Source organism: Microtus oregoni, unplaced genomic scaffold, assembly GCF_018167655.1.
Source record: "Microtus oregoni isolate MIOR12 unplaced genomic scaffold, Mior012 000020F_ref0000438, whole genome shotgun sequence".
Taxonomy (NCBI): domain Eukaryota; kingdom Metazoa; phylum Chordata; class Mammalia; order Rodentia; family Cricetidae; genus Microtus; species Microtus oregoni.
In genome coordinates, this window is record NW_024543079.1 from 8,257,429 (window position 1) to 8,285,010 (window position 27,582).

General features: G+C 41.7%; 1 protein-coding gene across 13 annotated transcripts in view; it reads left to right on the forward strand.

Annotated features, from left to right (window-relative positions):
• Window positions 1–27,582, forward strand: part of Ptprt (protein tyrosine phosphatase receptor type T) — a 1,081,821-nt gene that overhangs the window by 945,302 nt on the left and 108,937 nt on the right. For 8 of the 13 annotated variants that reach the window (XM_041670839.1, XM_041670845.1, XM_041670840.1 and 5 more), the window contains one exon: window positions 12,956–13,104. In XM_041670839.1, coding sequence (XP_041526773.1) covers window positions 12,956–13,104 — 149 coding nt within the window. Of the gene's footprint in view, window positions 1–12,946; window positions 13,105–27,582 lie in introns of all 13 variants that reach the window. The other 5 variants (XR_005976047.1, XM_041670836.1, XM_041670844.1 and 2 more) reach the window with 1 other exon arrangement.

The following is a 27,582-nucleotide window of genomic DNA, read 5'->3' on the forward strand; positions in this document are numbered from 1 at the left end:
TAATATTCCATCCAGGGGATGTATTATAATTTACCGAGCCGCCTCCCTATTGTTAGACATTTACGAGGCTGTAACTGATTGTGTGCTATTAAATAGAAACGCCAGAGGAGGTGAAGGAGACAGCAGGCTCTGCAGACTAAAGAGCTGGGCTCCAAACCCACCTGTTCCCTTTACCAGTTTTATGAGTTTAGCATTAACCCCCCTGGGCCCAGGATTTCTCATCAATAAAACAAAAAGAAATAACCACCACTTTGTGGCAGCATTATGAAGCTTCAAGCTGTTTCCCAGGCACCAACCACACGGTAGAGCCTATGAAAAATTAAAGTATTCCAGTTATACATATCTACTACGGGTTGGAAAAATTCCCCACTCTGACCCCAAGAATATTTGCCAGTGCTTACAGACCTTTTCTTTTTGAAAACGGGGTTTCACTGTGTAGTACATGCTAGCTTTCAATTGGGAATCTCTTGCCTTAGTATCCCAAAGTGCTGCGATTATAAGTGTGTGCCAGCGTGCCCAACCAGAGACATTTTTCTTACGTTATACCTGGAAGCAGTGGAGGCCCTGGCAACCTTCTAGGATCGAGGATCCTAACAAACACTACGTATTATCTAAAGTAGCAACAGTGCCACAATGGATGGAATTAATGCATATAGGAGCCAGAATGTTCCAGCATCGCCTCATAGTATATATTATATACTTCGTTTACATTATTGTTTTTATTTCCTCTGAATAAATTCTCAGAAAAATGGACTATTTGAATTAAAAATTATATGATCCTAAGCCCAATGGCAGTGGGAGTGTCCAAGTGCGGTTCCAGGTGCTAACAGAGCAAACGCAGCAGATGGTGTCGTGTGTTCCTCTCTGGAGCAAGGATGATGTGCTGCAGAGGACTACTTCTCAAAGGACAGTGCCCAGCGTCTCCTGGGAACTTGGAAATGAACCGTTTCTTAGCTTTACCCTAAACTTACAAATCCCAAGACTCTGAGAATGGAGGCCAACCCCCTCTGCTTTGGCCAACAGTGTAGGTATGTTACATCACATGAGCAAGCTGGAGAATCTTTGCTGTTCACTTCTGCAGAATAAAGCCAGTTCTACAACAAAGTGTAGCCATTTTGTAGAGAAGAGTGTTGAATATGAGGTTATAGGGAAGTCCAGATATGGAAGTGACATCCATTCTTTCAGCATAATTAAAGCGCTTAAATATTGTGCCAAGTGCTGAAGTAGGTACAGAAGCACAAATTAATTGATGTACGTCATGTCCCTCCTACACAGGGAACTGTGCTTCTACAGAGGTCATGGGTTCTCGCTGCTGACATTGCACAGGAAGGGACCGAGTATCTTCTTCCTTGTTTTACAGGGATTCTCTAGGTAGGATGAGAGGGATGGGGACCTTTCCACTCCAGATAATCCAAGATCTTATAACTCATGTAACTAGGGATTGAACAGTGGGAGGAGAGCTTCTGCCCTGATGTCTACTTTGGCTTGTTTCCTTGTAAGACAGATTTGTGTGAAGGAGGGGGATGGTAGGTGAAGATAGAAAAGTGTTTCCTTGGTTCCTTGGAGTGCTTTTGTCAGGGAGCAGATTCCATGCTTAGAAGTGGATGATACTGATGATGGCGATGGTGATGATGGTGATGATGGTGATGGTATGGTGATGATGATGGTGATGATGATGGTGATGATGATGGTGATGATGATGGTGATGATGATGGTGATGGTGATGATAAATTGTGTTTGTGAACATGCAGGCGCATGTGTGTATAAGGTTGTATATACATGCATGTGGAAGACAGAGACCTGCCATTCCTCAGGTGCCATCCACTTTAGATATTTGGTTGTTTTAATTGTTTAATTCTTGAGATTAAAATAATTCCATAATTTCTACCTTTCCTGGTCTCTCATTAGCTTGGGACTAACCTGGGAGGCTAAACTCATTGGCCAAAAAATACTAGCCATCTCTCTGTCTCTGCTTCCCCACATTAAGACTACAAGCGTGGGCCACAGCTGGCTTGCTTTTATTAACTGGGTTTAGGAGTAAACTCCAGTCTTCCTGCTTGCAGGGCAATCACTTTGCTAACTGAACTATCACCTCAGCCACTAGTGAATATTTTCTATCAGTCCAGTCATTCAGAAGACGAGAACATACCTGAGTATTCTACTGATGTGGAAACTAAGTCTCATTACCTCGTGAAGATGGAGGCTTTATCATGATTACACAGATAGGTACAACCTAGGCAGTCCAGGGCTCAGGTCAATAGTATTTTCATAGTGCTAAAATTGGAAGGGTTGCCTTCCCAGCCGGGGACTTTCAGAACTTTTTGGCTTGAAAGCATTCAGGGCAACACCCAGCATCTGAACCATGGATTCTCTTCTCCCTTCCCTACGACGTGTTCATTCCCTCACCATTGCTTATTATTCAACAAACATCTTGTATAAAGCTCACTCGGCAGGGAGCAGATCCAGGTATAAGTACTTTCAGATTCATTGTCACAGTGTCTACCCTGAAGCAGGAAGAGAATTCACAGTCTTCCACAGTAGTTGACAGACAAGGAGACTGAGTTATAGAGAAGCGAGAAACTACCCAAGACTAAAGAACTAGTAAATGATAGGCTACGGCTTGAGCCTCGCCAGTCTGACTTGAGCGGCCATGATCCTCCCACTAAATGTAGTTTCAGGGTTCTGGGATAGTATGTTCATGTGTACATATAGAAACAGCTCTTGTATATGTTATATGCCCTCTGCCATACTAAAACATGTCCAGTAGTGGGTATAACTGCACCTTAAGTAAAAGAAGAGCCTGTATCAGGTGCGAGAAGAGAGGCAGATATGGTCAGGAGAAAGAAGCAACCAGCAGAGGCACAGACAGAGAAAGCAAGGCAGCAAAGGGATGGAGGTTGATAGGTGACAGCCATGGTCCCTTGGGCATTTAAACCATAATAAGATGCTGCTGCTATTGCTATTAGTGTAACTTCGCCAACCTTGGGCAAGTGAGATGATCCTATATAAGGAGAGCAAGCCCCACCATCTCAGAATAGGTACCTAAGAGAGGCAGTGAGCAGACATGGGATGCTCAGTGAGGGAATGTGCACGGTCTACAGTTACACACATGTGGGAATCTGTTTGCCTGAGGAGGAAGGGACCAGGTGAGAAAGCGGTGTGCTTTGATTGCATAGCATAACAGAAAAATCAGAGAAAGCATCTAGAAACTTGACTGTCTGGGTTTAACCCTCTGTCTGCTCTGCCTCTGGAAAGTTGGGATATTTTTAAGCAAATCAGTTCAAGTCTCTCTGCCATGCTTCTTCATCTGTGAAGTGGTGGCCGTGCTGCTGCTAACCACATAGTTATTAGAACTAAGGCTTCTGATACCCTGTGCCTGCAATCCGTGAGTAGTGCTCGGAGCAAAGGAAGTGCAGTACAAGTGTTTGCTAACTGAATGCGGGTTGTATCTTCTATATCTTATTATAGTTGCATTAGTTTCTTAAGGCTGCTATAACAAAGCACCACATGCCGGGAGGCTTAAGACAACAAGAATTTGGGGAGATGGCTCCACTAATAAAGATTCTGTGGTGCAAGCATAAGGCCCTGAGTTTGATCCCCAGAACCCGCATGGAAAAGGGGGGACAAAATTATATGCAATTGTACTCTTAGCATTACAGGGTGGAGACAGGTGACTGACTCCCTGAGACCTCTTGGCCAGCCGGCTGGGCATATTCAGTAAGCTCCAGGTCAATGAGACAAAAACAAAATAAAAAACAAACAAAAACAAAACAAACAAACAAAAACTAGGTGGGTGGTTCTTGAGAAAGAACACTCAAGGGTGGTTGGTCCCTGTTTCCATACCTTTCGAACACATATGTGCACCCACATAAACATGCATGCACAGAACTTAAACCAAATTAGATAACACTTCATGATGGCTATTGATCTTTGGTGGTCCATGGAAGCTACATCACTCCAGTCTTTGCCTTGTTGTCATGTAGAACAGGTAGCTTGCTCGCACAGGAACTAGGTTTTGATGCCAGGCTGTCTGCCACCATCATCTGTGTGTCAACTATTCCACCATCCCCGACCAGATACAAGGGAAAACGTTTAATACCCTCTAAACCCTGCACACACCCGTGCCATCCGTTCATACTATTGACCCTGATGTGATGGAGCTCAGCTTCCACCTAATTATAAGAATTCTGAGTGAGGGGAATTTGAGTTAATGAGGGAGTTTTGATGCATTTGTAAGAGGCTGGAATTGTGTATAACATGGTCTGAATCTGCATTTTAAAATTTTGTTTGTACTTTCACAGTTCCATCTTAACGTACTTTGTACATATACAATGTACTTTGCCCTTATTCCCAGCATCACCATTGCCCTCTCTTACCTCCCCTTCCTCTTGCCAAATCACTGCTTCTTTCTATTAAGCCACCCACCCCACCCCCACACACTTCCATGAACTTTCAAAAAGTCTTTTGTTCCCTGTTACTGTTAATTAGTTTAACTTGCGTGAGCGTGGGTAGGGGATTATTTACTTGAGGAAGAACAGTTTACCAGTGTCTACACCCCTGAGAAATAGGACCTACTTGCCCCCGGCACCTGTTAATTGCCTCTTGCTCTCAGAGAAGAATGGGGCCTCATGAGCTCTACCTGCTCCGGTGCTGAAATTGTGATGGGCTCAGTATTGGGCAAGCCATGTTTGGGTAATCACTGTGGCTGTGCAATCCATGGACGCGACAGAATCAGGTCGTGTTCAGAAGGTCGCATTTCACATCACGCCTTCCTACCTTCTGGCTCTTCCATTCTTTCTTACCCTCTTCAGTGATGTCATTTGTTCTCATCACTTTGATCTTTGATCGGTTCTGAGTCTCTGCCTTAACTGGTGTCCATTTAAACAGAAGCTTCTCCGACCAAGGCTAGAGGAAGAATTCATCTATGTATATAACCCTAAGTGTTTAGAGAGCAGTTTGACACCTTGTCCGCTTAGCAAGTCAACAATATAGGTTCACCCTATGGCCTATGACCTCCTTCTCATGGGCTTGTGACCAGGTTTTCCAGGGCCAGGCATGAATTACTTCCTGGGAGCAAAGCTCCAATCCTGCTCCACAGCTGTCAGCTAGCACGCTGTCAGTCATCACTATGGCACCACTGGACACATATTTCCCAGTAGGTGAGGACTGCAGCTCATAGCACTCACAGCTGGGCAAAACCATTGATAGCTTTTATCCTCTGGCAGATGGCTTTTCCTTCTGGCATTATATGAAAGCTAACCAGCAGGAAAAGAAACGTGGAGCTCACTTACAGCTTGACTTATCGATGTCCTGCAATCAAAATGTGCAGTTCCTCGGTATAAGGACATTGTCATCTAATTTGCATTTCCAATCCCATCCCTAGAAGAGAGGGAATGTTAGACCAGGGGTCAGAGTTTTCAGACAAGAGCAGGGACTAGGTCCTGTGGCTCCTACCTGTGTGCTCTATGCTTTGACTAAGGACCCTCTACCAGGCCTTAGTAAGAGGAGTCTCTTCTATGAAATGGGAGACTGCAATAGTTCTCTTCCTGTTATGATGGGCAACCATAGATGGAGAGTCAGGCATGTGGCAGATAGCTGTATAGTCTGGCTGTAAATTCTGTGAATGATGCTGACTTTTAATTGGTATGGAGCCATATTTATATTTTTTTTCTTTTCTTTCTTTTTTTTTTCGTCTTTCTTTCTTTCTACCTTTAATGGGCTAAGATAACTTCTGGTTTCAAGGTTCAAGTCTATGTGAGTTATCAAGATATTCTACCCAGAGATGCTGGTGAAGAGTAGGCCAAAGACAAAGCCCTCTGGGAAGGAAAAAATTTCCATGGATGTTCAGTGTCCACCCAGGAGAGTGTCCATGACTGGTCAGTGTCTGCCCAGGAGAGTGTCCATGGATGGTCAGTGTCCGCCCAGGAGAGTGTTTATGGATGGTCAGTGTCTGCCCAGGAGAGTGTCCATGGATGGTCAGTGTCTGCCCAGGAGAGTGTCCATGACTGGTCAGTGTCTGCCCAGGAGAGTGTCCATGGATGGTCAGTGTCTGCCCAGGAGAGTGTCCATGGATGGTCAGTGTCTGCCCAGGAGGATGTATATAGTTGTTCATATTCAGGAAAAAAATTCCCTTAGATGGAACTCTCAAGATTTCCAATAATAAGCTGGATTCTCCTGTTCCAGACAAAAGAGACTGTGGGATTTTGTGAATATGAATGCTGGAATCCCTCACTGTCTTTATTCCAAGAAAATTTCCAATCTGTACTTAAACTCTTCTATCTGTGGGAATCCTCACACCCCAGCCCAAACTGGAAAGGGTACTGTCTGGATTTTGTCTTGTTTTGTTTTCATCTGCATATCCTGTCTTGCAGCCACAGGTACAAAGTACATGCATATTAACTGCTTGTCCAACAAGCTCATGAGCAAAGGGGAAGAAAATAATTTTAGGAAAGAAATGAAGATGTGAAGAGAAAAGAGAGCTTTTTAAAGGTTCTGATTACTGCCTTGAAATATTCTCCACCTCTGGAAAGGACCTGCAGAGGAATCCTTAGGCCTCTGTGTTCTCTCTTCTCTTCAGCTTTTAGTACCCCCTGCTGGTGAAATCCTGTGACCCAATTGACAAGAGTTGCCAGACTAATAGAGAAATACTTGCAAGTTCAGAAAAGTCACAAGTACTGGAGTGTTAAAGGCCCGGAAGGACCACCCCATGAGTCATAGGACTATTTTATGATGTTTGGCTATTTTGTTTTTAATGTTCTGTGGCTTAAATATTCTATTGGATCCAGAGTTTTGCTTTGTTTTGTTTTAAAAAGACTTCTATGAAGACTAACGCTGCAAATATTCCAAGAACAAAATGCTGAGTTATCTACCCCAAATATCCCAAGGTACATGTATTCCAAGGCCCAAACTGATGCCAAGCAGGGTGTTCCTTCTCTTTGGTTGCACTTATCTACTTTTGAAGTGGTGATAATTTGTACTTGGAGCAGGATAACAATCTTTTCTCCACTTCAAATCATAAAATTTTAAATAGAAATGTGTGCGTCAAATTTATTGAGCATGGGCCAATACTTGCCAGATACTCAGCAAGAAACTGGAGTGGATACAAGGAGTCAAAAGCCCTTCTCCCAAGAGGTGCTTACCCTAGAGGGTGAGAGTTGAGTGACTGTCACAAGAATGGAAGGGTGCTTAGCTGGCATGGCATCAGAACCTTTCCTGGTCTCGTGCCAGAGTTCAAATCTAGTATTAACTCTCTCTTGGCACCAAATACTTCTCAGAATTCTCTATCTCTGTGATTTTACATTTTCTATGCTTACCTATTCCATGCTTGTCTTTGTCATTTGTCTCTGGGCTTGCAGAGGGTCAAGGTGGAGAAGACACCACTTTCTTACATTTAACAGAGCCTGATACATGTGTGTGCTCAAATATTTGTTCAAAGAATGAGTCAGCCTGAGAGGAGGAAATTACAGTTCTGTTAGTTGAGCACCAAGAAGCCCCAGAGGAGGTCTGACATTGGAATGACTTTAAGCTTTGAAAGATGGAGAGAGGTGCCCAGTGGAGAATAAGAACACATCAAGGCCATGAGTATTGAGCATCATGGGGTGGGGGACATAGTTGCCATTTACTAGGAAGTGTGAACAGGAGCCTAAACTGAGGCCTAGACCATAATTTGAAGATTTGTTGGAGGAGAATGCCTCTTGTTGGTTCCCAGCCGCCTGGTTATCTTAGATCCAAAATAATCACACGGAAACTGTATTATTTAAATCACGGCTTGGCCCATTAACTCTAGATTCTTATTGGCTAACTCTTACATTTTAATTTGTATATTAATTTAACCCATCTCCATCAATCTGTGTATCACCACATGGCAATAGCTTCCCAGCAAAGTTTCGGCATGTTTGACTCTGGTGGCAGCTCCATGGCATCTCTCTGACTCCGCCTTTTTTTTCTCTCAGCATTCAGCCTAGCTTTCCCTGCCTACCTAAGTTCTGCCTTGCTATAGGTCCAGAGCAGTTTCTTTATTCATTAATGGTAATTACAGCACACGGAGGGGACTCCCACATCAGAGATCTTGAGTATTTTCAGATTTGGGTTTTCTCCAGAGAGGACAAAAAATTAAAACAGAAGAGAGAAGTTAAATTCTGTGATGATGGCAAGAAATACCCATTTTTTCCTGTTACTAGTATTATTTTTAATGCTTAAAAATTTGAATGCCAGCTGTGAGTTTGTGGGGTTTTTTTTCCTCTGTGCCTCCTCCATTTCCACCTTTAGGGCTGTGTTTACCTATTGACAAACCCTCACAGTGTTTGCCCATTACTAATTTCAGCCAGAAGCTTCAGCTGTGGGTTCATACCCAGGACACTACTGTGGTTTGGAGGAGCCCCACCCCTCCCACAAAGGACTGTGTGTCAAGCCTAAGGCCCCAAGTCCAGTGTTGTAGGTGCTTTAGAACTCTAAGACTTAGTAAAAGGTCCTTAAGTCACTGGGGTGACTTTTCTGACCTCAGCCTATCTAAATCATTTTGTTTCCTGGTTCCTATCTTGAGCAGCTTACTCTGCCATGTACATATAAAATGTTCACTCGCTAGAGGAAAAAAAAAAGCATGAGGGGCCAGCAAGTTAATGACTCCTAAACATCCTTGCCTCTTTAGAAAACGATAAAGTGAGAACTAAGCCTATTGTCATTTATGGAAAATCTATTAAGTAATCCCCAATACTGTTTTAGCTGTCAGATGAGTGTATATACATTTATGAACATGTTTGAAAGACTTTAGAAAAAGAAAAGAAGCTCATTGTCTCTGGTATTTTTTATGTAAACCTAGCTAACATAGATATCATATAGCTGATACTTATAGCTTACTTTTTAAATTTTTAAAAACCTCCATGTTTTGAAGAGGCTCAGTTTTTCTTTCTGTGTGTGTGTGTGCGTGCGCGCGCGTGTGAGCAAGAGCACACGCATATGTGTGAATGTGTATGTATGTATGTATGTATTTGGTTCTACACAAACGTTTCTATAAAATGTCATTTTTCTAAGAAGCAGCAATATCTTTTTTGGATATTATTACTCCTTTGGAAGCCAGTGATTTGTGTCGAAGGCAGCTCTGTCTATATTATTTACCCTGAATGGAATGAGATTGACTAGAAGTTCTGCCTCCAAGGAAATAGCAAAGCTCTGATTCATACTCATTTGTAGTTTCCAAGTTAATTCTCTTATCAGATTTCCTTTTATTTCCTGCTGGGGCAATGTGAGCGAGATTGGATGGAGGCAAAATATCTGCTGTATATCCTTTCAAATTTATGATTAAGAAGGTCACATATACATTTTTAAACAGACTCCTTTTTGATAATGAATGAAGAATAAAATTTTGAAATGTCATCAGCCACAAAATTATTCGTTTTTCTTTTCACTGGTGTTCTCTTTGCCAGTTGATTGTCTGCTGATGACGAGAGAGGGCCAGGCTTAACCAAGCTGTATTTCTTGTCTTTCTTCTGACAACCTGGAGTAATTTCAATAGTGCACCATCTCTGCCTGTGACCAAACCATTAACGACCCCAAACAATTCTTTCCTTGAGTGCAATTCCTTCCCCAGGCCAGTTTTTAAGAACAAATAAATGAAGAATTCCACTTTAGGCTACATTGATCTTCAAATTATGGCCAAATGAGGACTCTAAAAGCTATTCTCTTCTCTGTTCAGATTCCTCGTGTCTTTTTCTCTGCCACGCTTTCTACTGCTGGACTGTGCTCTGCAGGGACTCCATCAGAGGGGTCCTGTGACACTTGCAGCTTTTAATTAGGTTCAGTTAATGAGAACTGCTATAGGAAGTCAGAGGATGGGGGAAGGGGAATTGGAGTATTGTGGCCTATAATAATAAATATATATTTTGATAAATAAATCTTGCCTACAGACCAGTGGTAAAGCTAAAGCCAATAGAGATCAGGCAATGGTGACACAAACCTTTAATCCCAGGATTTGGGAGACAGAGGCAGATGGAGCCTGTGAGTTCAAGGCTACCCTGGGCTACAGATATCAATGCAGAAATAAATCCAGGTAGTGGTGGCTCACACCTTTAATCCCAGTCCTAGGGAGTCACACGCCTTTAATGTCAGCACTAGAGGGAATATAAACAAGAGAAGAGAGAGGGTTAGTCTGCTTAGTTTTGTAGTCATCCAGCCTTGGTGGAGGTAAGGCTTCTCTAGTGGCTTGGCTGCTTTGCTTATCTGGCTTTTGGGTTGAACCCCAATTTCTGTCTCTGGGATTTTATTATTTGTGCTTCAGTGGCCAATGATTTCCTCTGTGTGCCCATCTAGATCTGACCAGGTCCTCTCTGTGTGCTCATCTAGCACTGACCAGATCGTACAAGAGAAAAGTTCTACCCACCCAACTTTCTCTTTTCAACTCTCTCCTTAGAGGTTCTGATTATGGCTTCCTCTGATTATCCCTCTGGGCTCCTAGATGGGAAACAAGGTCTTGTCTCAATGCTATATCATCTTGCTGCCCCTATGACCTTTTTAATAGCCCTTTCATAAATAAATGTAAATGGAGACTGCTCTTTCGTTCCCAGCCACACAGACCTCAATAATGACACAGAAACTGTATTAATTGCAATACTATTTGGCCTGTTAACTCAGGATTCTTATTAACTAACTCTTACATTTTAAATTAACGCATCACTATCAATCTGTGTATCATCACAAGGCTGTGACCTACCATAAAGGTTCCAGTGTGTCCTCCATCAGCAGCTATATGCCATCTGCCTCCTTCAGCAACTACAAGGCATCTCTTTGACTCCACCTACTCTCTTTATATATATTTTTAGCATGACTGTATCCTGACTTGCCATAGACCAAAGCAGCTTCTTTATTAACCAATGGCAATAAAACATACTCACAGCATACAGAGGGGAATCCCACATCAAATAAAGACTTCTGAAATTATATTCTCTTAAAGGTACCATCTGTCATTCTATGTAGTCTGCACTTACACATTAGACCCGTGTTTTCATGAGGAAGCTGTCAGTTGGGAGTTGGACACAGATAAACTTTTCTAACATACTTTTCTATCCAGATTTACCCTTTTCTTTAGTGCTTCTTGTGACAAGGAGATCATTAACTCTTGACATGACCTATCCAATATTAGGAACATTGTTCCTATGTTACATTTAAAAATTAACCTCTTTAGGATGTCTATTCTTTCTTCACTGAAACAAGAATAGTAAAGACTAAGGTTCAAGCCAAGTTCTGTGAGGACTGGAGCAATAGACCCAGAAAAATTTATCCTAAAAATATATATTTAGCCCATAGGTTTGCATCTCATAGGAACATGACAATATATTTAGATGTATGTGTAAACCTGGAGGACCACATGCAAGAAGGGTCATCATATTTTTATCATTTATGAAATACCTAAGCCCTGTTGAAGGCGTAAGTCACAAACAATGCCACACCAGTTTGGAATTATGATTAATAGGGTGGTATTTATTTAAAGGGGAAAAAAACTTACAGATCACTGTCCCAGACAACAGCCCTCTGCACAACCACGAAGGGAGTCTAGTCGCCAGCGGAGCAGGAAGTGAAGAGAGAGAGGAGAGGGAAGTGGTCACTTTTTTAAAGGGAGAGAGACCATGCCCCAATGGGCTGGTATCTCAGCGGCTATAGGCTGGAGGAGCGGAAGGACCTCCCGCAACACCCCATCAGTTGAAATTTAAGTGAAATAATTTTTTAATCCATAAGGGAAGAAGCCTTTGACCTTTTCATTCCCCAGTGAGGAATCAAAGTTGCTGTGACTTGATATAATTCAAAAACAGAATCCCACTGTGAGACTGCTGAGGAGGGTGCAGAGACATTAGAATATGGGTGGCTGAGTCAGCAAAGATTTAAAAGCAACCCCCATGTGTTTATTGTCCCCTAAGTGCTAGACACTGTTCTCTGTATATTGTATGTGCTACCTCATTGAATCTGTGTGACTATGAGTTTCATCCCGCTATTTGGTGCAATGCATAGACAAGTTCAGCATAGACAGTGATGAATAAACCTGCCCCAGGCAGCAGAGGTAGACTATACACACATGCACATGTCTGCTTAGAGTCAAAGGAGGTGTAGCCTCAGTGGTTGGTGTCAGGACAACTAGGGGATGTTGGTGGCTATCTACCGGTCCTGCATCTCAACTTCTGGGTGCTGTCTTACATCTTTAGGTGATTCGGATTCACACCAAACTTTAAGAAATGCTTCTCTACAGTATTGCTATTAGAAATGTCTCTCTGGTTCTCTGGGACTGCTGCTTCTCTAAGAATGTTTATGAATCAAGCCCAACTTTGACTTTTCTTTCTTTGAGCTAAAAGACTAACCTTCACTCTCACTAACCACCAACCCCACTTCAGTCTGCGGCTGTGTGGTGAATTCTTTCATTAGTCAGTCACTGAGGAAGGCCATACTGTGTCTCTTATGAACTAGCTAAGCCCGATCAGTTGAAATTCAAGTCAACTACATCTTTAAGTCCATAAAGAAGCCTTTGACCTTTTAGTTCCCCAGGGAGGAATAAAAATCTCAGTTGCTTGGTGTAATTCAAAGAGAGATAGAATTCCACAGTGGGACTTTTGGAGGGGGAGGGTGTTTAGAGGAAAGAAAACAGAGGGGCTAGTCTGAACTTTCTTCCCAACAAAAAGAAAGTGGGGGAAGCGTCATCATAGAGACTCATTGATTTCTCATTATGAGCTCAAATATATATCATGCTCATTGTTACGGATAAAACAACTATTAAATGAAAATGATTTCGAGTTTCAGGAAGGCTGTGTTTACTTGACCCTGACATTGGAGAGCCTGCCTTGCCTCTACTTATGTTGAATGAACTAAATATGGTGTTGAGAATGGGGGATGGGGAAAGAGAACAGCCTACCTTCCCAGTCCTCTAATGCAACTAGAATCATCTGACTGTGATTTTTCCCTTGCACATGTCCCAAAGGAAGCTGGCTAAGAAGCAGAAGGAGACACAGAGCGGAGCCCAGAGGGAGATGGGCCCCGTGGCCTCAGCTGACAAGCCCACCACCAAGCTCAGCACCAACCGCAATGATGAAGGCTTCTCCTCCAGTTCTCAGGATGTTAATGGATTCAGTAAGTCAAGTCATATAAGGTGAATGGAGTATCAGTGGTCACTTTTGGTCCTGGTGCCTCTCCTGTGTACCACTCATAATGACTAAGTCCAGTAAACTGTGGGATCAGAATGCTTTTCTGGGATATCAGAGAGGAAAGGTCTTCTCCTTGACAAAGCTTTGGAGTAGCCCAATCTGATGTAAAAAAAGAATATGGGACCAGGGAGGGGGTTCAGCCAACATGCCACATGAGCATGAAGTTTGGATCCCCAGTACCCAAAGAAAATGTTCTGGATGGCATGTGCCAATAAGCTCAACACTGGGGAGATGGAGACAGAAGGACTCTCTTGGGCTTGCTGGATAGCCAGTCTAGCCAAATCAGTGAGTTCCAAGTTCAGTGAGAAACCCTGCCTCGAGAAAGAAGGTAGGGAGTGATTGGAGTAGTTACGAGATACCAACAAGCTATATACACAAGCACACACATGCAAATACGTGTAAGTGTACTCATACACATAAACCACATATCCAAAAAAAAAGAGAAAAAGACAGAATCTATGCCTAAGCAGATGGAATGGGAACAAGTTATCTTAGAGACAGGTAGTTAAAAATAATAATAGTGACAAAGAAGGAGGAGGATTGTGACCTTAAGGCAAAAAGCATACTATACTGAATTTAGTAGCTGACAATTTTTAAAACTATTTCACATTTACTTTGTAAGGTAGATGAGTCATGGAATGTTTCTCTCTGTGTCCCTAATATTTAAGAAACAATCTCTAAACTCTCAAGGCTGTTGAATTCCATGTACCTACTGGAAGCTGTGCTTCCTGAGTCCTAGATGGTTCTATTAGGTCAAGACTATCTTCATCTTTATGCAGAATTATTAAGGCATCCTTGGCTAATATAAGTAGTTTAGGTTCCACAGTTGACTCATCCAAAGGAGGACTCCGAGGCTGGGTAGTTATAAGCCGAGTTTGGTAGCCAGGCTTGAAAAAGCTGCCTTTTGTTCTGATCTTTCAACCATGCTATAAGCTAGTTCTTTTCTGGATTTAATAATACGATAATAATTTTCACTATATATCTCATACATTATAGATAAAAGGAGCCACATTTTGTAATGGTCACTTTAGATATGGTCTGTCTGGAAGATGTGGAGTGATGAAAACATGAAAGAATAAAGGAAACCTATATATATATATATATATATATATATATATATATATATATATATATCACACCATCTTTGATGCAGACACTCTCGCTTCATTTCCTCCATAATCCTACAAGATACTTAGTGTTGCAGATCCTATTTCATTGGTAAGATATGTTTGTCTCAGTTTCCCAATGCTATACAGATCATTTCTCATGGTATGAAGCAAAAAAACTTGGAAGGTATTCCAAACAAAATCTCCTTGTGAATGAGACACAGGGCAGATACTCAAGGCTGTGGATTTTATGCCATCATCCAGGTAGTTCTTAGAGACACCCTTTAGGAACACAGCCTCAAGGAAGGCAATTATGATTTTTAAATTTAGGTGTGCTGCCTTTGGGGGGAAAGGTTAGTCTAAACCTACCCTCCCCCAAAAAAGGCTGAGGGAAAAGGGATACTCAAATTCTTTACCCGCATTCACCAACTGGTCACATTTTTCAATATTGGCATCTGGTTGCACTTTCTCTCACTAAACCCAATCTTCTGAGATAATTAGAAATAAAGTTGAAGTTTTTGGAACATTCTACCTGTAGAGATTTGGGTATGTGGATTCCTAGGATGTAAAACAGCTCTTCAACACACCTCAATAAAATTAATCTTCATTAAAGAGTGTGGCTTGATCCAATGATATCAAAGATGTTCATCTGCAATGTAAAGATCTCTTGTATCCCCAGAACATTCTGCTTCCTTCACTGTAGATCAGGATCCAGACAAGGAGCATGTATTCCATTTGGTTTGTTCTCTCTGTCAGCCTTCCCTTAGTCCCATGACTTTATTTTCTTGGGAATCTGACATTTTCCAAAGTCTGATGTGGTAGTTCCATAAAATGGTCTCCATGCCGGAGCTCTCTGATTTATTATCAGATTCCATTTAGACTAATCCTATTGGGAAAAGATGGTGGCATTGTTTACTGCTCTAAACTTTATCAATAGCCACATGATTTCACTCTGCCCCATTGACAATGCCAAGTTTGAAGCCTCTTAAAGTTGGATAATGGCTTTTACAATAAAAATCTAAAAATATACTGATGCTCTTACCAACAGATATTTAATTTTTGTTTCTTCTTAGCGATAAGAGGAAATCTGTGATCTGCTTCATCCTGCACACAGTTCTTTCCTCCCTTAATCTGGGTGAATTGCCTAGATCACGTATTTCCTGGAGATTCAGAAAGAGTGGGCAGACAGAGAATTAGAAAGGCACAGAGGAACTGCCTAGGAAATAGACGTAGCACATCCTTGAAGAAAGGTTGATCCTGAGTTGTCTCTGGCCCTTCTTCTTTGAGCATTGCAAGTTTTTCTTGAAATTGGCCCTAGTGGTACTTACCCAGACCAAAAATCTCCTGTATAGCCCAGCCTTATGTGCACACTTATTTTCTTGTTATAAAAGCATCCTGGAAAGGCATCAGATGCCAAAAGCTTATGGTCCAAGAAGCTTGACAATCACTGTGACCCTGAAATTGCAGGTATTTAATCTCAAGCTTGTTAGTCACATGGAAAAACAACGTAGGTCACACTGATTTCTTGGATTTCAAAGAGATATATCACCGCTGTTTGCACTGTGGATGAAAAGTTAGATCTTCAAGATAAAAATACTGAAGACTGGGTGTATTCTTCACTAAAGAGAAAGGGGAAGAACATTCAGTTGAAATCTGATGAGGCATTTTAAAGATCGAGGATAGTCTTCCCAAACAATTCAGTGTGTGTGGTGTCCATATTCTATATTTGAATGCACATACATATATAAAGCCATGTGTGCTCCTATGTACCTTTGTATACATCTTTAGTTTAATGATATTCCTTTTTAAAAGATAGAAAAAAAACAACTTTCAACTGACTGGTTATATTCAATTATTATGAAATCTTGCATTTGTTATAATCACTGAATATTTTAGATTCTTTCTAGACATCTAGCATGCAGGGCTGCAGCTGTAAACACACTCTGGAGATTTTTTTTATTTTTCTGAATGCCCTAAAATGCATCAGGTAACTTTTAAAATGCCCTCTGGAACCACTGGGATGAGATTTGAAGGGGAAAATGTAAGTAATGCTTACACTGGAGATGTAGAAATTGCTTCTAAAATCACCCTGATGTATGTAAAATTGAATCTATTTTCGTGACATTAGGGAAGTGGCTGTCTGGCTTCTGAATCGGCGTCTTTAAGAGCGACTGAGATTATGTGCAAAATTTTGAGGCAGCATTGAGAGAGGGAGGACAGGAGAACGGTTATTATGTTGTGTAAGATTGTAGAAGGACATGCTTTGGGCAATTATTTCATTATTGAGCAGGTGGGCCCTAGCTTTATTCAAATTCTGCGTCATCCTGCGTTTTCTGGCCTTATCTATTACCAGTGACTGCTACTTTTGGCAACATCTATTCAGTCAAGCCTGAACAATGACCTCTGGGACAGCAGGGTGACAGGGCTCTGCCAGATAGGGGCTGCTGTTTTGAGTGCTTAGGCATTCTTTTAAAAGCAGTGCATGGAACATTTCAAGGACAAACAATGCACATTGTTTTCCATTTAAAGAAAAGCTGGCTTTTATTAGGTAATCTGATTGTGATCTTGGCTGCCTTGAGTACTTGTAATTTTTTTTCCTGTGATCTTTAGCTCCCTGGGATTGTTTTCTGGGGCTTTCTTCAAGTACCTGCCTTATATATCATGCTTACATCTGCCTCATCTCGTGTATTTGCATGCCTTCTCCTGGCTCATTTTCAGACTAAAGAAAAAGCTTCAAAACAAATCAGAGTTGTATCCCTCTAATGCGGGAGCTTAGCCGTTCACCTTTCTCATAGTGCGTTTGGGCATCCTTGTTCACTGGCTACCACTGACTACACCCCCATGGAGCTAGAGTTACAGGAAATTGTGAACCACCTGATGTGAACACTGAGAACCAAACCCAGGTCCTTTGGAAGAGGAGCAAGCAAGAGCTTTTAACCACTGAGCCATCTCTTCAGATTCCAGATAAATATTTCTATTGGTGCAACACATTTCAACAGTAAACCCTTATTTCCATGTCATAGATAATATAGGTTTTCTATGTCATCTATTCTTCATATGGGGAAACTGAGGTATGGAGTACATGTTCTTTGACAGGTCATAATCAGGACACATTTTTCTTGGATCAGCTATAGCCTATCCACCCAGTTCTACCAAGAATTTAGGGAAATACCCAACAAGAGCACCCTTGATAAAAACAATATTTAAAAAATAAGATTAAAAAATTATAAATAAAAAGAATAAAGTCAAGTCAATGAAACATTATCATATAATTATTGAATCTAAATATGCAGGCTAGATCATATTAAAATCACCAGACATTAGACCATTAAATGCCCTGCTAAGTCAGGAGCAAGCTGAGAAAAGTAGTTATAAATTAGGAACACACCTCACGAATAAATATTTTTCAAAATGTACTTATCGTAATATTTTTTATTTGTGTATGTAGATGTGTTTGTGTGTTACTAGCTTTTAAATAGCGATCTGTCTCTTGACTTCCTGGTAGCAAACACTCGAAGAAGGTAATTTGGAGGAGTACCTACTAAGCACTGAATCTTTTGTTTTTTTGTAAATTATTGTCAAACCTCCTCAGAAGTATGTGATTTCTATATTACCTTCACTCTGAAAATGAGGACACCAGGTTTGGAGCAGCTAAAGTAAACAAGCCCAAAGTCACAGAGCACAGAAATAGTAGATTTAAGATTAGGAGCCAAATAGGGTTACCCACCCTCAAACCAGAGTCATTCATTGTAGCTTAGCAATTGCCAGCTCCATTGAGTGAGCTTTTTGGTACTGGCAGAGACAGACAGTGCTATTTCCCAGTGACAGGGTGGGTAAATTTTCGACCACATGAACAAAAGCTGCCACCACTTCTCTGTAGAACACAGAGGACTATGTCTGGGTACTGCAATGGAACCAGGTTGTCACGAGGTGCTGGCCAGCCTTGTAGGAGCCCTATCCTGACCATATGTATGTAACTGAACCCACTTGACAGTAAACTGATACATTTATATATTAAAAACATCTTCCTAAAATTCTCTGAAGAACCGTTAAATAAATCGACATCCAAAAGCACACATTCCCCTTTGCAAGCTGGACATTTTTGTCTGTAATCTTTATCAGTCCCTCTACCGTGAAGCTGGGTAGAAAAGAAAAGATACAAAGCAAAATAACCCTGCAGAGCAGGAGGACAGTGCCTCCTTCTATCTCCTCTATTCATCCAAACTCCTGCTGCAGATGCACCTGCCCAGTAGATGCTCGCACAACACAGGTTCTGTACGAATTGTCCCTCTAGGAGATTCCAAGGAAAGCGAGACTTTAGATCAGTGGTCTCATCCTCATTATTGCCGAGCTAGTGCAGTCTGCAGAAGACAGAGAAATAAATGAACAGCAATGGCTTCTGGCCCCTGACTCACCACGGGGCATGAAAACAGAGGTCCAGATAATGTGCACCTTTGTTGTATGGCTTTGTGCTAAAGCAACCTGCACAAAGAACTCCAGGACTCTTCCCACGTCTTTGTGACCAAAATACACTTACAAGTACATTTCAAGAACAAAATGTGCATTGTTTTCCAGCTAAAGAAACACTGCCCTTTCTTCAGTAATCTGATTTTGATCTCACTGGCTTGCATATTGATAATTCTTTCCTTGTGATTGTTTGTTCCTTTTCTGGATGTTTTTTCGGGTCCTGTCCTTGTATATTGTGCTTATGTCTTCTTCATCTTAAGTATTCATGTGTCATCTTCTCCTGGTTCATTTCAGTCCAAGCAGAAATGCTTCAGGGGCTGTTTTCTTCTGATGATGAGAGTAGCCCCTAAAGCCTGAGGCATGTCCTTGTCACTCAACAGACAGAACTCATAAAAGGATTTCTTTGGGCTCAAGTCAGTGAATGCTGAAGTTTGATTCTCTCACAGAATAGTTGAGCAGAGATGGGGCGGGCAGAAGGAAGCACTAGGCAAATGCAGCCCAATTTAGTTTAGAAATAGGGCATTGGGAAGATAGATGAGGACTTTAAAATGTACCAAAGGTTGGAGAGGACTGTGGTGAACTCCTTGGGAAGGTGAGCCAACTAAATTGTGGACTTGGTATGTAATGTTGATGACTGCTTCCTCCATTGAGGACCTTATCTGGGTCTGTTTTGTTTCTGCTGAATACTTGTGTGTATTATTGTGTATCTAATCCCAAGCAGCATAGCTTGGTAGAATTTTTATGCTGGTATTATAAATAACATCACTATAGCATAAAATCCTAAGCATGATTCCTGGGTCCTTTATAAGAACACACTCTGGCCATTGCCCAAATCTCTGCCCATCAGATTCTCATTGACAGTTTATTTATATGAGTGAATCAATCAATGGATAAATGATGGAATTACAATTCATACTAAGATTTCTCTAATTCTAGGCTCTCACACTTTTCTCAGAGTAAATTTCATCTTCTATGAGTCTAAAATCTGTCACTATAATTTCAACTCATTTATTTCTTTTTTTTTTTTTTTTCGCCTGTGTACCAATCAGTAGCCCAGCGCTAGCTTTGTCTGCCCTCTGGTGTTGGATAGGGTAATGGAATCAATCTTTCTGTTTCTGTGGCACCCACCTCCACCCCATCTGTTTAACTCGTAGACTGAAGTTTCTCACGCAGCCAGGTGCTTCTAACGCACTTAGTAGACCCACTTCAGTTATCAGACTTCGGTAGAGTACACATCCCCATTTTCCATCCGCTGAGAACCTCCGTTGGCCCTTCTGTCTATGTGACCCATGCTCATGGTGTAGAGTTCCCAAGAGAACCATGACACTCTAGTCCAGGCTAGGACTTCAGAGAGCTGTCCTCATCCTCACTCTGGATTCCAAACTGACATTCAGAGAATACTGCTTATGTTTGAGTTAATGTCCAAGTACCCATCACAAGCCTGCCTATTGCAGATGCCATTGTTTCAGTCAGAACTGGCACACTGGCCTATGTGAAAATGACTTTTCAGACCTCAAAAGAGAAAGGATTTGATGTCTTCTTTATGCCAAGTCCACCAAGTTATGTGTTAACTTCCAACTGTGTCCCACTGACGTCATTTACTCTTCCAGGTCTCTAGTCTCAAAAGGGAAAAATGTGTTCCTATTTATGATAATAGTTATCCCTGTTCAAGAATTAATGATATTGTGGCTGGAGAAATTACTTAGGGGTTCTAAACACTTACTGTTCTTACAGAGGACCCGGGTTCAATTCCAAATACCCACATGGTGTCTCACAATCATCATTGACTCCTGTTTCACGGGATCCGATGCCTTCTTTTGGCCTCTATGGGCACCAGACACACCTACACTGCATAAAATTTTACATGTAGGTAAAAGACTCATACACATAAAATAAGACTACATCAGTCTTTTAAAAATAGTTAATGATATCCCTATTTCAATGCAGAATACTTAATATCATATTTATTAGCATCATTATCATATTGAGGATTAAATAAATATTGTAAACTGATGATTTAAAGATGAGGAAACAGAGACTTTAAAAAAAGAAATAAGCTGAGGTCCTAAAACTTCATAGCTTTAAATGTAAAACCTAAAACCTGGATCTGTCTGATATCTTTATCCCCATAGTGAAAATCACTCTTATACTGCCTTATAGAGGATTGGCATTATTATTGCCATTTATAGACAAAGAAACCAAGGCTTATTCTAACTGTATAGAAGTCCACTGTGCTGTATAGAGTTTGAGTCTGGTTAATGTTGGCATGCGATATTTGTTTTTATTTATTGGCAAGTTTGTAAAGAAAAGGAAATCTGAGTCGTCCATTTAAAGCAGAGTGTCCCAAAGCCCTGTCTCCAAATAAGCACAATCAGCAGGGTTAGTGCTTAGGGATAAACAAGCTCAGTTGTCTTTCAGGTAATTCCAATGAAGTTCAAGTTTAAAAGTCACTAGCTCGAGGTAAAGCTAAGGTCTGTAAGACTCGGGAGCTCATGTGCCTCATTTGCTAAGTTGTCTCTTATATTAACAGAGTTACAGGCTCACTAGGTGGAAGGCTCAGACTGCTCTTCTCCCTGTAGTGGCTGTTTCAAGAGGACATTGCTGTCAGAAGTATTTGACCTGAAGGCTACTAGCATGTGTCAATACAACTGAGGATCCACCTGTCAGGGGTTATCTCTCAACCATATGGGATTTTCTCCTTTTGCCTGAAAAGTGAACAACCTAAGAGTCAGGATAGAAGGAACGGAAATTTCCAAGGTGAAGCAATGATGAGTCACACCGCAAAAGGCAAGAGCTTAACTGAGCCTCACGAAGAGGAAGGCAAAAAAGAAGTGCAAAAATTCTGTTTGCAGGAACAATTATCTTTTCTGGTTGCTCCGGGATTAAATTGAATCTGGGAGAAGAAGTGAATGTTACAAGCTTGCCACCTCCAGTTTTATTGAATATTTTACAGGGATTATTGAATATTTTTGCAATCATCCACTTGACTGACAGATAAAGGACACGCTTATTAAACTCCTGGAAATGCAGAGTTGTGTGGAATTGTTTGCTCTTTGGAAGAGAGAAATAGGAATGTAAGTGGCCCTTAAGAAAGTGGACAAATTGTCCATCACAAACATTAAGGAGTTAGATTTTGGCAAATTGCTCAGAAGAATTTTGAACAAAAATAGATATAGCACAATAAACAGTAAAAATTAAGAAGTGTCTAAGATACTGTCTGATCCAGCCTTCTCTTATTGGAGATGGAGAATTTGGTCCTGGGGGTGGTTTCTAAAGATCATTCATTAAGTCACTGATGGAATTAGGAATGGTTTGGGGGCTGTGACCATTTAGCTCTTTTTCTACAGTTTCCTTGACAGGGTTAAAATGCTGTGTATACTGTATAGTCATTAGTGGTTTGTCTTCTAGTAGTTTCTGCATACATACCCCTGTCCCCAATCTGATTTTTGCACAAATAGAACCTCCTCAAATTGAATTATCCTTTTCATCTCCTCGTTATGGGAGTAGCTGAGGTGTTCCTTTAAATATTCATCGAATGTCGACTATAGGGGAAATATTATAGGGATTGCAAAGATAAATAAGACACGGTCTCTGCCTTCAAGGATATTACTCTCCTCCATGAGGAGACTTGTAAGTGAATCTGTTTCAATAAATATGGTAAGCTATAGAGGAAAGGCATGTATGGTGTCGCAGGAACACCAATCAGAGGCTCAGCAGGTAATTAATTCTGTCTAACTGAGTTAGCAGCTGCTCATTTAAAGGCCATGCAAGAGAAGACTTGTCCCAGGTGAAAGGTACAACAGCTTGGATGTGTCCAGAGCATCACAGACAGACACAGAGTCTGGTGCACTCTGCTGAAAGCCTATGGTCTGAGATGAGACTGGACCGGAGATTGGCACTCACTAAGCAAAGGGCCTCCCATCCTTAACCATGTTAAGTTCACATTCCAGGAAGGCCAACCTGCCTGAAAGCTGAATGAGCCTAGTGCTGAATCCTGGCTTCACAGGCTCCTTGAGTCCTGTAGCTTTACCTTTGCCTTGCAGGAGTAGGGGCAACATTTTGCCGTCGACAGCCCTTCACTGTCACTGTGAGCTGGCACAGCCATTCCTTCCCAATAGCTTTTCAAAAGGACATCAGTAAAGCAACAAAGCTGAAGGTGCTGCTGAAGATTGATGCTAGGCCACTGCATCTCCAGAAGAAAATAGAATGGTGCTCTCCACTTCACAGGTGGTCCTGAATTATAGCAGGCCACTTAGAATGTGCTTCTCAGAGTAATCAGGGATAAAGAAAAGATGCTGGAAATGTAAATATGGAGTTGCTAGGTAGCAGAATAAACCAAGACTCGGAGACCATTTTTTTTTTTTAAACTCCTCAGCTCAAAGCTACAGCCTAGATAAGTGATAAACTCAGATAATTCTACTAACTAACATTTTGTGAGTGATTACTGGACACGGTCCTTTGAAGGCCTCATTTTGTATAATATTGGAAGTAGTTATGTAGTGCAAGGCTCAGAAAGTTGAAGTCGCTTACTTGAGCAAAGCCATGTGGGTCCCAAAGAAAGCAAGCCTGGGGTTGAAGCAAGGCTTTATGGGATTGGTCTGTCTGCAGCCCCTCCTAATAACAATTCCTTTACTTGACTTGCCTACTCTCCTGGGTCTCACTCCTTTTCTATAGCCATTCAGTCCCTTTTCCTTAGTGGGTGCTGTTTTATTTTGTACAGCCTCTCACCACTGAGGTCCCTGGGTCTTTCTTAACCCTGAAGTGCTGTTCTCACTCCAGGTGGCTGCTGTTGCTGCTGAGACGTAAACCAAGGAACAGGCAGACTGGAAACAGATTCCGGTTGGAGTGGGTGGTGCTTGCATTTCAGCCATTAGGTTTGAGGTACTAGTGAGTCACTGCAGAGGTGTCAGGTAGGCGGCTAAATCTGGGTCCTTGAAATCCACCAGAAAACAGCCTGGGGACACAAATGTTGACTCTGACATACACACAGGTGGTTAAAGACCTTGGTATAAATTAAATAGAGAAACTAATGATCCAGGGGTCTCTGACTGTTATCATCTTCCACCCGCTCTTCTACAATCATAGCTGAGGCTTGGGAAGAGGGAAGGAGCTATAGATGTCCACTTTCGATGTGAGCATTCTACCGACTTTCATTCTTAGCATCGAAACCAGTTGTGGGTCTCGGTATTAATCATCGCCTACCACCTAAAGAAGCTTCTCTGGAAAAAAAAAAAATAAGAAGCTTCTCTGGTAAGGGTTGAGAGATGGCCTAATCAATGCATGTGATGATTAGTTACGAGAATTTAGTGTAATACTATGTCTATTAAGCAGAATGATAATGCTAGGTCATAGACCCTGCCTATCCCCAGGCTCTTGTCCCAGGTAATGGTGCCACTTAAGAGTTTAAACTTACGGAGTGGACCTTAAGTCGATCAAAAAATGGTTAGTTATTCCTGTGACATTCATGCCACTATTGCATAGGTCTTGCCAGGCCAGAAGTTATTGTAGATGACTGGTAATTACTCTATCCTGGTAGAGTGACTAGCACTTTCTGACACTTTAAAAGCTATCCAGAAGGAATGTGCCTTTTGTATCAGTACCAGCTCAATTGTTCCATGTTCTCTGATTCAAGTGTGTGGTGTCTTCAGTGATAGATTCTTATTGTCAGGTTCTGGAGGGTAACCTGAAACACTGACAACAGCCCATGTCTGAGGTTCTGTGGGGTCTCTCTTTCCAGCAAACCATTCATGGCATTAAGGTTTTTATTGGTTATCCTGTGGTATCTGGTAGGAGCATTGTTACCCTGTTATAGGGTAACTCTATTTAGAGTTTTTTGTTATTTTCATGGGTGCATGGGTGTGTGTGTGTGTGAGAGAGAGTGCACGCTACAGCAGTACTGTTCCATATGACTTCTTTGAAAGGTCTTTAGTGTTAGCTAACACTCATTTTCCCTCCTCTACCATGCCCTCCCAGATATGGTGGCTCACACCTGCAATTTCAGCGCTGGGAAGCTGAGGATGGAGGATCAAAAGTTCATAGCAAAGTTGAGACCAGCCTGACCTATATAGGATCGTTGCTCAAAAAAACAAGAATGAAATCAATTAAAAAAAAAAGAACCACTTATTCTGAATTTTGTTGTATCTAGAACTCACATGGTTTTCTCCATATCCACTCTCTATTCATCTCTTCCCAAGTCATTATCACCTCTTACCTCAGTAGAAGAGCATAGTCCACAAATAATACATAATATCTGTACTGGCTGGTTTTGTATGTCAACTTGACACAAGCTAGAGTCATCAGAGAAGAAAGAGCCTTGGGTGAGGAAATACCTCCATGAGATCCAGCTGTAAGGTATTTTCTCAGCTGGTAATCAATGAGAGAGGGCCTAGCCCATGGTGGGTGCTGCCATCCCTAGTTTGATGATTCTGGGTTCTATATAAAAGCAGGCTGAGCAAGCCTTGGGAAGCAAGCCCGTAAGCAGTAACAGCCCCCTGACCCCCCATGACCTCTGCCATCAGTTCCTGCCTCCAGGATCCTTCCCTGTATGAGTTTCTGTTCTGACTTCTTTCAGTGAAGAATAGCAACGTGTAAGTGTAAGTCACATAAACCTCCCCAACTTGTTTTTTTGGTCATGGTGTTTTGTTGTAGCAATAGAAACCCAAAGACGATAACAAAAAATAATAAATAATTTATATATCTGTCTTTCTCTACTCCGTTTCTTCTCATAATAACCAGGTATATCTTTTTCTAAGTTAAACATTAGGATAAGAGCCAAAGATAACACCCTGAAATCTTAAACTGTTCCCCTCTCTCAGGCTGTCACACCTCACTGCCCTTTTCTGTGAGACTCATCTAAGCTGTCTTTTCCCATGGGGTCTTATCTATGCCATTTCTCTATCTAGATTGTGGTGGACTAACGATAGCCCACAGACCAAATCTAGCCTAAGTTATCTATTAATATAGGCTGAAGTTTTGTTAGATCATAGTCATTCCTGTTTGCATATTTCTTTTTTAAAACTGCAGCTCTCTTTAGATTTTTTTATTTCTGTCCTTTATGTACATAGATACTTCGTCTGCATGTACATTGGCACACCAGAAGACAGTTTCAGACAGTTGGGAGCTGCTGTTTGGGTGCTGGGAATTGAACTCAGGACCTTCGGAAGAGCAGTGAGTGCTCTTAACCATTGAGCCATCTCTCCAGCCCCACGGTCTGCATATTTCTACAACTCTTTTGTGCTGTGATAGTGTCGTTACTTGGCATAGAGACCACTTGACCCACAAAGCCTAAAATATTTACTCCCTGACCCATCACAAAAACAAGTTTTAGCCCCTGATTGATTATTTTAGCTCTCAACTCAAGCATTTTTTAAAATCTGCTAATCCCTTTCTCTAACTCCTTCCCTTTTATCCATAGTATCACTGAGTTGTGTTTCCTCACTTTTCCCCTCAAGGCTGACTGTGGTTTTCAGACACATTTTTTTCTAAGATCTATTTTATGAAAGTTCCAAGATGGGAAAAAGCATTTACGGTTTATTGCTCCCCTATCCTCAGCATGTAGTGCAATGTCTGTCACAGACCAGATACTCAGTACTCTTTATAACACGTGGATGGATGGATAGATAAGAATTAGGCAGTGAACCGCTACATGCTCAGGAAGCTAAAAGGATGTTTGGCATAGACGGTACCACATATGGTTGTACTATTTTCAACATCTCTAAGTGGATGCAGGTGGAGAAATGGATCAAAGAATGTGCCCTTGCCAGTCAGGTGTCATCCAGCTCTTAGCCCCTCTGGTGCACTTACCATCAACCTCAGTATTCCAATACTCAAGACTGTTTTGCATATTCATTTTCATGGTTCCTGGAACCCTGAGATGTTAGTCAACTGAGCCTGGGGAATGTGGTCAAATCACACTTCCAATCCCTTGAGCAGGAATGGGTGTAAATGAGATGTCTTTAGGGCACATACGAATAGACCAATCTGTTTGGCTGCTTCCCGGCTCTGCCAAGTAGAGAGGCAAGAGAAATAGCAAAGCAACATTTGTAACAACAGATTTGGTTCTCACCTGACTGGCTGGCTGGCTGCATGTGGAAACATGGAGATATGGCTTATTTGAAGCTGTATTGTTGGCAACAAACGCCTGTTTCACAGATCTGGTATGTATAGCCATGGAGAGCCAGCTTCCTCTCTTGCTCTGAGAACCACAGTCCTTCTATAATTAGTGAAACTTACTAGTTGAAAAGGAAGGCATTTGGGGCCATTAGGTTTTCTAGGTAATGAGAGAGATTTCTAGATGGGAAGAGGTATCTAGGTGAGATGCATACCTGCAGGAAATGCGAATAGGTTCCATTGGTTAAGGACAATATGGTGGAGGAATTGGATTTTACAGAAACAAATGTCAGAGTCAGTCAAGGCAACAAAGGAGACACAAGTGACCACTCTTTATTTACCACATCAAAAACTGATGGCAGGAGAAACAGCAGTTACTGTGTTTTGTTCACAGTTTGGTGGGCCAAGAGTTTGGATAGAGTTTAGGGGATATTTGCTTCTGCTTGAGGATGCTGGGCTGTCCTGAGTGGCTGGAAATGGCTATGACAGCTCTCCTTGGGCCATATGTCTGGCACTTCAGTTCTTTCTCAGGTAGCATCTGCTGGGAATGAAATGGCCAAATGACTGCGTTGTTCGCATGTCTGATGCCTGAGCTGAAATGACTCAAACATCTGGAGCGAGCTAATATTGCTCTCCCCCCATGCATTTGACAGGCTTCCTTATAGCGGGGAAGCAATCAGATGTCTTCTGGCATCACCAGCTTCCCCCAGAGAGCGTATTTC